The sequence below is a fragment of the Oryx dammah genome, unplaced genomic scaffold (assembly GCF_014754425.2).
Source record: "Oryx dammah isolate SB20612 unplaced genomic scaffold, SCBI_Odam_1.1 HiC_scaffold_29, whole genome shotgun sequence".
NCBI classification, from domain to species: domain Eukaryota; kingdom Metazoa; phylum Chordata; class Mammalia; order Artiodactyla; family Bovidae; genus Oryx; species Oryx dammah.
The window spans coordinates 11,926,423-11,939,457 of NW_024070213.1; the positions used below are offsets into that span (position 1 = coordinate 11,926,423).

Consider the following 13,035-nt stretch of genomic DNA (forward strand, 5'->3'; position numbering starts at 1 on the left):
CAATGAGTATAACCAGAAAATTCAGAGGGCTGGTGTGTCTCCGGCCTGCTCCCCTCCCGCCCACCGTCCACTGGCTGCCACAGCACATGAAGGCCAGGGTGACTCACCCCTGAGGGCAGCCCCAGGCTTGTGGCTTGTCACCTGCCCACCTGTGGAGGGTGATGGTAAGTCCACCTACTCTTTGACATTCCTGCCCTCAGAAAGTGAAGCCTGAGATGCTCTGCCCCACTCCACGCCAGATGGTCTCGGTGACTCGCCCTGAAGGAACAGGACACAGTAGAGGTGGGCGTGTGTGACTTCCGACTGCAGGACCTAAGAGTCACAGCGGCTCCTTGCCAACTTCTCTTCATTGCTCACTTTGGGTCCATATGGATAGGAACTGAAAGTTCCCGCCAGTGGCTGGCATGGACCGTGAGTGAATATGCACCCACGTGGGCTCTGGCTGCATCAAGCTTTAAACTACAGACCCAGCTAACATCCTGCCTGCAGCCCAGAGACACTCAGGCAAGAGCTACCAAGCCAAGCTGCTTCCAGATTCATGACCCGAAGAAAACGCTGAGATAACAGAGGTGCGCTGTTTTTTAATGCTGCCGGGTTCTGGGCAATGCGTTATGCACAAATAGAGAATTAATCCCAGTAAGATGGATGAAGCTAGAGCCTATTATACAGAATGAAGCAAAGTGATTCATTAATAGAGAAAGAGAGACGCCCCCTCAGCAGCACCCACAGGGAACCACCGAGATGTCGTCAGGCTCACACGGTAACCGCCTGGCACACGCCTGCCGTGCTTAGCCACTCAGTCGTGTCCACCTCCTTGCGACCCCATGGACTGTAGCCCGCCACTACCTGCCCCTTCCTCTGTGACCCTCGAGTCTCTGGTGCAGACCTGGGTTTTTCTACTGCACCTCAGATAATCATTTTTTCTGTTGGAGAAAATCTGTTGTTCAGTATTTGTTTCTAAGCTAATTTTCTCATTTCAGTCCATTTTAAACCAAATGATAAAAGCCTCAGACTACACTTATGGACTTATTCTGTGTACCTTTGGATCCAGGAATCAGTGGCAGGAGAGTGGATGGAGAATATGTATTTTAATTTGTAAAAACGTGAAGTCAAGGATCAACAGCGTGGTTCAATTCTGGAGGATGTCACAGTGTGAACACTAGATTTTAAAGTGACCCACCAACAAGTGACTATGAGAATGTAAACATTTAAGGAGCTTTCGTTTAATACCCAAAATGCCTTAAGAAAAAGCTGAGTAACTTGTTTTATAGTCACATGAAAAGGAACCCAGATAGTGTCAGAGCATTCTGGGCTTGCCAAATCCCTCCTCAAGCAGAAAGTCTATGATTCTAGTCTTGAAACTGAGGAAGAGAGGGAGGTACATGGTCCGTGCTATCTTTCAATGAGAAGACATGAAGTCTCACTAACAAGTGGTTTGCCTTAAAACCTGAATTTTCACCAAAAAGAACCAGCCATCTGTTTTGAATATTCTAAAGACTAAGCCTCTATTTGAGCTGTGCTTTGATCTCCTAGGATAATAGGAAGACAGTGATACAGTCCAGCTACACCTCAATCAAGTGAGTGCATTTAATTCATCCCAGAAACACCGACTGCCAGGCCCAGCTGCAAGCTTCAACCTCGTCATCGCAGGACCAGGAGGAAGGACAGAGACATCAAGGGGGAATGGCTTTTTTGTTTTGGTTGATGATGCATTTTTGGGTTCAAGAAAATAGTCCTTTAACCCAAAACAGACAGTAACCCTAAAGACAGAGAGAAATATATAGAAAATAACAAATTAGGGAGAAGTTGAGGACAAGTTAATGAAAGAAATACTGCAGAACCCTATTGTAACACGACTGTTGTTTAATAGCTCAGATAAGATGCGAGTCAGATCACATCCTCCAAAACATAACTCTATAAAATAAAAACATGATGTAATAGGCAAGCATGAGGGCTGTCTCCTGGAACTGGTATTAAAAGGGGTCTCGTCACATGTTAGCTGAGGGGTAGGTGATAAATTTGACAGTGTATCCTAGAAGGTATGCTAGGAACTGACGGGGATCCCCCACACATGAACTGTGCCAGATCACAGGATGACCTGTCAGGGTACAGAGCTGTTGTTCAGTCGCTAAGTCATGTTCGACTCTGCGACCCCATGGACTGCAGCCCGCGAGGTTTCCCCGTTCTTCACTATCTCCCACAGTTTACTCAAACTTATGTCCACTGAGTCAGTGATGCCATCCTCTGTCGCCCCCTTCTCCAACCCTCAATCTTTCCCAGCATCAGGGTCTTTTCAGGGTACAGAGTAAATTAAAAGTTTAAAAATACCTACTACAGATGGATGAAACTTCTAATACATGCAACTTTTCTTTAGGGCAAAAGCTTCCCAGTTTTTTCTTTCAAAAACTATTTATTGAGCTCCGCACGGTCTGCCCAGAGGACTGTGAAAAACAATTAGGATGTGAAGGATTTTATTTTGCATGAAGTGCAAGGATATTTTTATTATCCAGGGAGAATGTCTGAGTTACAAATAAGGCCACAAACAGGAAGAAGAGGGCACATCCTCATTAGTCAAATGCTCCTAATTGTTAAGGACCCATGTTCCAGAGATGTTTAAAACACTGCAATTTTCAGTTTAAGAAATAAATCAACTAAGTCTCAGGACAACGTCACCTTAAATCATTCAGCAGAAACTATAAAAATGTAGGGGGGAACCTGTGGAACACTGTATAGTGTGTCTTAAAACTACACTGAAAGGTCTCTCCCCTGAGTATTTATAACTCGATCACGTGGCCCGAGAGGCCCCTGACTCACTGAGCTCACATGATCACCAAGTCCCTCAAGAATTACTGAGAGCCTGTGTTGAGGCAGCCTGCAAACTATCCTCAGGTGAGAAAACTTTAGTAGGAAAAGGCGCCTGCCACTGTGGTTGCTTCTTCGAAGGCGATGGGGTCTGACTTAAGGTCTGCAGCTGACCTCCCGCAGGGACACCTGGTGGAAGAAGGGTCTACAGGCAGGACGGGTGATGTCATCAACAATTCAGAGATTCTGAACAGAAGACGTTTCTCTTGCTGCAGGAAAAATGAATTACTAGGACTGTGCGTGACTTGTACAGTGAGAGGAACGTTAATGTATTAGGAGAAAGGAGAAATCTATGAAGTAAACAGTAGCATCAGAGGATCCTGTGAACCCTAGAGGGTTTTAAGCACTATCACTACCAATATCACACGGCCCGTGACTGAACACTTCCCGGGTGCTGGGCCAAGGGCTAAGTGCACTGAGAACGTTTGTACTTGTAACCCCACCAGGACCTTCACTGTAGGTTTCATCACTGCCACTTAGCAGATGGGAACCTGATGCTTGGAGGAGAGGTGAAGTGACTCGAGGGAAATTCCGCAGCTACTGAGTTCAAATTAGTTTGAGAGGCAAAGCATGTTATTTAACACCAAACTAAACAGCCATAAAATAATATACCTGCCATACAAGGGACACAAAAGAAAACATGTTTCGTCAGTTTCACAGGTGGGATATAGCAGAGAAACTACAAAAGGCAGGATAAATAAAATCAGAAATGAAAAAAAGGACTTCCCCGTTGGTCCAGTGGTTCAGACTCTGCTCCCAATGCAAGGGGCCTGGGTTGGATCCCTGGTCAGGTAACTAGATCCTAAATGCCCCAACGAGTTTACATGCTGCTATTAAAGATCCCCATGCCACAGTGAAGACGGAGGAGCTCAAATGCTGCACTTAAGACCTGGCTAAGCTAAACACATAAATAAATATTAAAAAAAAAAAAGAAATGAGAAAAGAGACGTTATAACTGATATTAAATACAAGAATTATGAGGCTACTATGAACAATTACATTTCAACAAACTGGACAACCTAGAAACGAATTAATTCCTAGAAACATAAAACCTACCACATCTGTATCACGAAGAAACAGAAAATGTGAACAGACCAATGGCAAGTAAGGGAAACTAAGCAGTAATTAAGAACCTCTCAAGAAATAGAAGCTGAGGACTAGCTTGTTTCACTAGTGAATTCGAAGAAACATTTCAAGAAAAATTCACACCAATCTTTTGAAAGCCTTTCCCAAAAAATACAAGACCAGAGAACTCTTCCACATTCAGAAGATACCTAAACCAGAAAAAGATGTGGCAAGAAAAGAAAATGACATGCCAATATCTCTGCTGAACACAGATGGAAAAGTTCTCAACAAAATGTTAGCAAACTAAATTCAACAACACATTAGCAGGAACATTTGCCATGATCAAGTGGGGTTTATTCTAGGGATGCAAGGATGGTTCAACACCGGCATTGATGGTTGAAATCAGTCTGTGTGAAACCCTCCATGAACAATATGAAGGATCAAAGTCAATAGTCAAAATCATCTCAATAGTGCAGAAGCAGCATCTGACAGAATAACATCCACTTACTAAAAAAAAAACAAAAACAACTCTCAAGCAGAAAGAGAGGGAACTGGAAAGACAGTCTGCTCTTATGGATTTAAAGAATTAACATTGTTAAAATGTTCCTACTACCCAAAGCAATTTACAGATTCAATACAGTCCCTACCAATATTCCAATGGTATTTTTCACAGAAATAGAGCAGAGAATTATAAAATGTGTATGAAACTGCATTGGGGCCTTTTAAGACTTCAAATGTGGTTGGGTCTTATGTGAAAATGTGGTATACATGCAGCTGACCCTTTAACAATGCAGGGGTTAGGGGTACTGACCTTCTGCATGGTCAAAAACCCGTGTATAACCCAAGAGTCGGCCTTTTGTACCTGCGGTGCCTGTGTGTCCCTCACTCCGTATCTGTAGATTCAGCCAGTGGTGACGGGGCAGTACTGTAGTATTTGCGATTGTAAAAATCCCATGCATAGGTGGAGTAGTTCAAACCTTTGCTGCTCAAGGGCCAACTGTACACACACCCCGCCCCCCCACCCTGAGTAATACTACTCAGCCATAAAAAAGAAGGAAATCCTGCCATTTGTGACCACATGGATGGACCTTGAGGCCATTATGCTTAGTGAAATGACTCAGAGAAAGACAAGCACTGCACAATCTCACTTACACATGGAATCTAAAAAAAAAAGCCAAACTCATAGATATAGGAACAGATCTGGTGGTTGCCTGTGGTGGGGTTTGGGGGTGGGTGAAATAGGTGAAGGGGGTCAAAAAGTGTAAACTTCCAGTTTAAGATGATAAACACGTCCTGAGGATATAAAGCACGGTGTGTACAGTTAATAATACTCCACTGTATGTTTACATGCATGCTCAGTTGTGTCCGACTCTTTGCAATCCCATGGACTGTAGCCCGCCAGGCTCCCTTGTCCATGGGGATTCTCCAGGTAGGAATACTGGAGTGGATTCCTGCTCTAGGAGATGCCTTCCTCCAGGGAATCTTCCTGACCCAGGGACTGAACCCACGCCTAGTATGTCTCCTGCACTGGCAGGTGGGTTCTGTACCACTAGCGCCACCTGGGAAGCCCCACTTGCTAGGAGTTAGATTCTCCTGTGGGAGGAGACAGGGAGGATGGAGGCTCAGGACCTGTGGGCCCTGTTTCCTCTGACACCATCAGGTCTTCTTCTATGGCTGGAAAAACGGTCAGCAATCCAAACCCAGCCCCCTTCCCACATGCGGGGAGGGGCGCCCTGCTCGGGTGGCACGGAAGCCCCTATGTTCTCCCAGGACAGACAAGGAGGCTTTGCTCTAGGTGGGGCCTGATGGTTTCCACCCGACTCCTGCACGACTGCCCCCGAGGCTCCACATTGACCATCCCGCCCCTTGTGGGGCACAGTGTAGACCAAGAAAACCAGTGCGCTGACTCGCTCAACCTCAGCTCTGTTTGGCATGCAGCATTCCAGCCCCAGGAGCTTCCTGGCTGGCACTGTGTGTTTCAGCTTCTTCCACAGCCTCAGGGCAAAGCTACGTGGAAGGTTTCCCATCTTCACAATGCACGCTCCTTGCCATGACTTACCTCATCGTTCTCCTTGGCTGTGTCTGCCATGAGAGCTCTATACCACCCATGTGATTTTAAAGGTGGAGGGTAACACCGAGACACAGACTTCTCAGGGAGAACTGACCTCAGCAGAGCGAGACGGCCAACAAGCACGGGCAGTGAATCCAGGGGGTGCAGGGCCATCACGATGTGTGAACTTATTCATCATCGTTATTATTTTTTCTAAGCAAAGGATTTCCTCAGTCAAACCTCCAGGGCATCAGATCAAAGAGAGAGGCTGACACAGCTGGACCGCATTTTCTAGCCAATTGGCCGGTAAAGCAGAATCTAGACAGTGTCCTGGCAACTGTTTGACACGGCAGCAATCCACAGAGGAGGGGAGAGGAACTCTGGAGACCAACTCTTTATTCAAAAAGTCTTGTACCGCTTCTTCACTTCTCTTTTTGTTTAAGATAGTTTGGGAGCAATGTCCAAGCCCCAGGGGACTGTCCCAGGTGGGCACTGTGGAAGAAGCACTGATCCTGAGAATCCAGAGCATTCTTCTGTACGCAGAAACTAAAGCTTTTAGTCCAAAGTGCAGGTTTTTTTTTTTTTTAAGACTATATAGTATTAATAATCATAAAAAGTACATCTCAAACCTACTGGCAGAATATCTGATTGATTTCTTCTATTTCCAGTTTGATGTGAGTCAATATAAACCTTACCAGGACACTGTTAAATCATGCCACAGTGGGTAGTTTATAAATAAAATAACAACAGGAGAAATTTAGCTACATGCCCTGGAAGTTCTTCCAAAAATGTACAAAATGAAATGACAAAAGTGACTATTAACATACAACAAGGAAAAAGAAAAAAAGCCAGAGAACCCAAACCCCGCTATGTCACAAGCAAGCGATACACACGGGAACAAGGTGAGATGAGAAAGCAGGGAGCAAACCAAGGATTCAGTGAATTACAGAGAAACAGGACGTGAAATGATTGTGTAGAAGGAAAAAAAAGTGAAGGCAAACAGAACACATTTCTGTAGTTCAGGAAAGCCGTTCTCACCGTTCTGAACAAAATGGCTGCACTAAGAGCAAGTGGGGGCTACGCCCAGATGCCCTCCTCCTCATCCTACGGGGAGGACGCAGGGCCCAGAGCAGCGTGGGGACGAAAAAGAGCTGGTTAGTATTCGAGACAGAGACACAGGCACGATGCAGCCGCAGAGGACGGCCCCTTGGCCCCCGACCCCCCACACCAAGCTTGGATTTGTCCTCGTTTGTCCCCGCACTTCTAACCTCCCCATTTCCTTGCCATGTTCTTGTCTACCGGGCAAAACGACCCAACTGGAGGCTTTTCTTTATTCTTCCTCCCCATTCCTGTTTGCCTCCCGCTCCTCCCAGGCATCCAGTCGTGGTATTTGTTAGCAAAACCTGTTTCAAGGGAAGGCTGTAATCCTCACCCTACGTGTGTGCTCAGTTGCTCAGTCATGTCTGACTCTGTGCGACCCCATGGACTGTAGCCCGGCAGGCTCCTCTGTCCATGGGGTTTCCCAGGCAAGAATACTGGAGTGGGTTGCCATGCCCTCCTCCAGGGGATCTTCCTGACCCAGGGATCAAACCCAAATCTGCATTGCAGGTGGGTTCTTTACCACTGAGCCACCGGGGAAGCCCCCTAAAATCCTCATCCTACATAAAGTGGCATAAACTTAGTTCCAGGTATCAAGAAACAGTCAGAGAAAAGCAAATGGCTTCTTGGTGAGGACATATTGCTGCCATTGGGCAGACAGCTCTCCGCTTTGCCTACATTAAAGACTGCACTCTTTCCCTCTAAAGTATAAGCCGCCTCCATGGGCTTAGTGAATGTCATTATACAATGATTATAACCTTCTAAACCTTAGGAAAAAACGTGCATTTTCGATATTATTGTGCTTTCATGTGCAATGTTTCTTCTTCGTCTCCTAAAAGGGAGCTATGCTATCATCTGGAGGAGGGGCTTAGTGGGGGAGTGCCTCTGGACTCTTCGATCATATGGATGTAATTACTTAACTATTATTTTTCTCCCTCAGCTGTATATGTTAAGATTGAGTGTGATGGAGATGTTGAAATCTGATTTTTGGCAATGGGATATGAGGTAATCTGTTCACTGCTCTCCCCCATCCATCATATTCAAGATCTTGGGAGAGTTCCCTTCTTCCAGAACTGGCACTGGATATGGCCCTCTTTAGGCTGACTCAGTGCCTCCTTTGCACTCATGCAGAGCTGAAGGCAACAGTTTAAGGAGGATGTGGACGGAGAGGTCCACCAAGGAGACAGGAACGAAAAAACTAAGTTTCAACCTTCCCGTTTAAGAGGTGATGAGCAGAGATTTTCAAATCTGCAGGTGAATACTGATTACTGCTACACCGAGTTGTGTGTGCCTCACTTAGCTTACGCAAAGTTTTCTTTTTCTACTGAAGCAGGACACATACAAATTAGTGAGTTTCTCTGAGAAGATGAATTTTTTTTCTCATCTCAATTTAAGGATTCTTTAGTGTTCCTTTCAAATCTGTTGGGTAACTCCTCTTAAAATACTCAGAATCAGGCACCACCTTCCTATACAGAAATGGACTCCGTATTCAGGAAAAAAGTTTTCAGAAACTGATTATTTTTATTTTTCTAACTTGTTCCCCAGAGTCTGTAACACGCTACTACAGAATACATCAAAACAAAGGCACACTGGTTTTTCAGAAGACAACAGAAAGCAGCCTTACCTGGTCTGGGGAGGGTTTGTGATTGGTTTGACCGGAATGGGAGGATCTGAAGTGGTCGTCCTCGTAGTTGTCGGCCATTAACTTCATTCGATTCTGTGTCTAGGAGGAAACGATTCACAAGGTCAAGCTCGGGCAAAGTCTCTATGACACACTGTACAGTCACAAGCACCTTAAAAACGTGCCGAGAAAGGGCATAACAAATCCTGTCTGAAATAAATTGAACATAGGATTTCTGAGGATACTGGGTGGTGGGAAGCTCGGGCACAGCTACATGCTGCTCTGTGCCCGTCAAAACCCATGCTGAGGTCGTAAGCCTCACATGCCTCCCTGTGAATGGAGGCAGTCTTCGGGAGCTGATTAGGGTGAAGTGAGGTCATCAGGGTGGGGCCCTGATCTGATGGGGCTGTGGCCTTCTAAGAAGGGGGAAGGACACAGTGGGGAGGGGGCTTCTGAGGGCCAGAAGGAGGGCTCTCATGGGAACTGGGTCAGCTGGCATGCTGACCTTGGATTTCCCAGCCTCCAGGTCGGTGAGAAAAACGAATTTCTGCTGTTGAAGTGACTCAGTCTGTGGACATTCTGTTACAGCATCCCAAGCAGGCTAAGACAGGCACCTAAACTGGCACGGGAATTCTGGACGGAAGAGTAATTTCCTTAAATTAAGCACTTTATGCAGTGCCTGTCTTTATTTTTTAAAATAAAGAGTGGATGACACCACACATGGGAGAGAACACTGTGACCCTATTTTTTCACTTCGTGCTGGGCAGGACCCATCTTGCCAGGTTACTGTGAGAGTTACTCATCCTTTTTAACAACTATTCCATTTGGGGGAGATGTTATCTAACACACACACCATAAATACCAGAGGAAAAGTTATCGTTATCTGTAAATGAAATGACTATATACCGAGAAAAATCCAGAGAATCATCTGAAAAATGATTACAACTTATGATAAGAGTTCAGTAAGGTGATCGGACAGAAGCAACATGTTAAAATTCAATGACATCACCATTTTCTTTATACCATCAACAAACAATTCAGGCTTTGGAAATGAGCTGAAGATTCTGAAATCCTCCTCTTTAGTCCTAAGACTGGAAGCAGATTATTTTCTCATGGCCTCTCCTCCAGGTTCACCAGAATGGAGGAGTAGATTGGATTCTGTGTGGTTGGTTAACTTAAGCCCTAAGTGAATGTATGCGTGTGCATGCGCGTGCGCACACAACCCCCCCCCACACACATCTATAAAACATTTTAGAGAATTTACTTTGCAGAGTAAGCAATTTAGAAAATCCACAGAACCCTGTGCATATGATCAAACAGCAATATTGTTAAAACCTGAGGTTCTGAAAGCATTAAAAATACATTTGCTAATGTTATATGATTCAAAAATGTTCACTGTAGATAATTTAAAACATACAGAGAAAAAAATTACCCCTAAGTCCCTCTAACCAGTGATAATCATTAATATTTACATGAATCTGTTCAGTCTCTTTCCTATGAACATAAATAGTAGCATGTTCTGATATAGTCTTTGATTTTGCTATAATGCAGTATTTTTAAATTGTGGTTATTGTGCAGTATATTTTGACATCTGGTAAGACATGTCCTTCTTCAATCCTGCTTTGTCAAAATCTGATTGGGTATCTTTAAAACATTTTCTTGGTAAATGTAAGACATTTTGTCTAGTTCCATAAAAAAGTTTGCAGAGATTTTTCTTTGGTGCTTTTTTTTTCACGTAATAATACCTAAGCAGGGGCTTTAGAGCCAAACTGTCCAGGCCTGAATTCTAGTTCTGCTTTTTAGCAGCCAGCTCAGTTGGGCAAGCTGTTCACATGCTCTGAACCTCAGTTTCCTCTCCTTTAAAATGTGCATAGCAATACCTTCTCCCCATAAGACTGTTGTGAAGGTTAACCAACTGAGTTACTAACATAAGCTCTTAGAAAGGCACCTGGCATAAAATCAATACCCAACTAATTTTAGCTACCCCCATTATTACAAACATGCCATGTCATTAAATATTACTCTAAAAATCTACTCTGAGAGTCCCTTGGACTGTAAGAAGATCAAACCAGTCAATCCTAAAGGAAATCAACACTGAATATTCTCTGGAAGGACTGTGAATTCACTGGAAGGATGCTGAGGCTCCAATACTTTGGCCATCTGATGTGAAGAGCTGGCTCACTGGGAAAGACGCTGATGCTGGGAAAGATTGAGGGCAGGAGGAGAAGGGGACAGCAGAGAATGAGATGGCTGGATGGCATCAATGACTCAAAGGACATGAATTTGAACAAACTCCAGGAGATAGTGGAGGACAGGAAAGCCTGGTGTGCTACAGTCCACGAGGCCGACAAAGAGTCAGACATGACTGAGAGACTAAACAACAAACTCTAACCGGCTGCACAGTGTTCAGTTGAATGGATGCTTAATGAACCCCATACTGTTGGGCACTTGGGCTCTCTAGATTTTTACTGAAAAACATATACATACATTTGTAGCCAATTCCTCCCTCCAGGATATAATGACAGCAGAGAAAATCCGTATCAAAAAATTGTCTGTGATATCAAATTTCTTTTCTGAGACGACTTGGAGTGGCCTTGAAAACATGCAGGGGAACGTTTCTCACGTCATGTGGTGCTGCGTGACCGATGGAGAGCCTTCTGCAATGAGGGAGGGAAGAGCAAAGGGCAGGGGCACACCAGAAACACCTCCACGTCAACTTTAAGAGGAACGTGCGGCAGAAGCACACTTGAGCAGTTATTATCTTAGAACGTGACACACAATCTTGGAGGCCTGATACCCAGCGCAAGTTTAGGAACTTAGCGAAGAACTGATAAAGCACACGCAAATCCCCTTTCAGGGCAGGACGTATCTCAAGTATCTCTGAGGCATGAGGCTGAAAGCCTCCAAGAAGAACTGATAGATAAGACCAAAGGTTACTTATTTCATGTAAGCGAATGAAGAAGTAGATACAAGAACGAAGCCATTTCTGAAAGACCTGAGGTGTATCCAAGTTGAGCCAGGGTTCCCAGGCCTAAGGTTCATTAATTTGGTGTGAAGCCTGTTCCCTGCACAGACAGAGGCTGAGCGCTAAGCACCCGATAGCTCATAGTAGTAGATGTTATACAGACCCTGTAAACGACACTGTTCTCAAGGAGCTCTTGTACCGCTTTTCTTAAGATAAGCCAGCAAGCATGAAAGGTGCTTTAGAGCCAAATATCTTCCCTTCTGAACCATGCCACGTGCCTGTGCAGACAGCTGGACTTCCTTGGTTCCCTGACATGAAGAATAAGATTGTTTGAAGAAGGAAAAAAAAAAAAAAAAAAAGATGGGAAGAAACTTGCTGAAATAAACTTTGTAAGCCATAAACGTGTACCTCAGTATAGTTATACATACCCGTTCAGGGAATTCGCTGGTAGCTCAGTAAAAAATCTGCCTGCAGTGCAGGAGACCTGGGTTCAATCCCTGGGTTAGGAAGATCCCCTGGAGAAGGGAATGGCAACCCGCTCCAGTATTCTTGCCTGGAGAATTCCATGGACAGAGGAGCCTGGTGGGCTACAGTCCATGGAGTCACAAGAGTCAGACACGACTGAGCGACTACACCACCACCACCCTTCCAGAAGAAAAGGAGCCCCTTGTTCAGACTGCTAAGCTTTTCTTCTGAGACCGAGATATCAGTGCTCGGACACGGCAGTTCAGAAATGACACTTCACAGAAAAATATTTTAGTTAGGCTCAGAAACAGTGTATGTTGGTGATCCAAACCCAGGTACTAAAAAATGTTTGAATTCTGATCCGTTATCTGGTTGTTCACTAATCTTTGCTTTTTGGCTTCTGAGAATGCTATTAACCTACCTAAATGAGCTTTAGAGAGAATAACACTTAGAAATATTCTGAGATATTTTAGAAAACATATAAATAAAACTTAACCTTACTAATTAGCATTATATCCAATTATAATTATCTTGAAGAAAGCAATAAAATTTCTGCCTACTTTCGTCGAACCTTGAAAATCATTTTATTAATATTATAGTGAATTTCAGTCAAACTTTGTTATATTGGTATTTGATATATAAAATGAAAAAAGCATCATCTCCATTATTTTCAGGTGGGTCAGACACAGCGTTGGCGATAAATTTTACAAAATTTCAACAAATTACCTTTGAGCTTTATTTTAAACTTCATTACATTAAAAGTATAAATTAGTTATTAATCTTTTTAAATTTATTTTTGACTGTGCTGGGTCTTCATTGCTGCAACTACCTTCTCTAGTTGCAGTGTGCTGGCCTTTCATTGCAGTGGCTTCTCTTCTTGTGGAGCCAGGCTCAAGAGCGTGGGGCTCA

At 44.2% G+C, this 13,035-nt stretch overlaps 1 protein-coding gene across 4 annotated transcripts in view; it reads right to left on the reverse strand.

Moving 5' to 3' along the window:
• Positions 1 to 13,035, reverse strand: part of ERC1 (ELKS/RAB6-interacting/CAST family member 1) — a 273,734-nt gene that overhangs the window by 35,713 nt on the left and 224,986 nt on the right. For all 4 annotated transcript variants that reach the window (XR_005719752.1, XR_005719751.1, XR_005719753.1 and 1 more), the window contains one exon: positions 8,700 to 8,798. Coding sequence is in view for 1 of the 4 variants with exons in the window: in XM_040233666.1 (XP_040089600.1) it covers positions 8,700 to 8,798 (99 nt within the window). In the remaining 3 variants the exon portion in view is untranslated. The remainder of the gene's footprint in view (positions 1 to 8,699; positions 8,799 to 13,035) is intronic.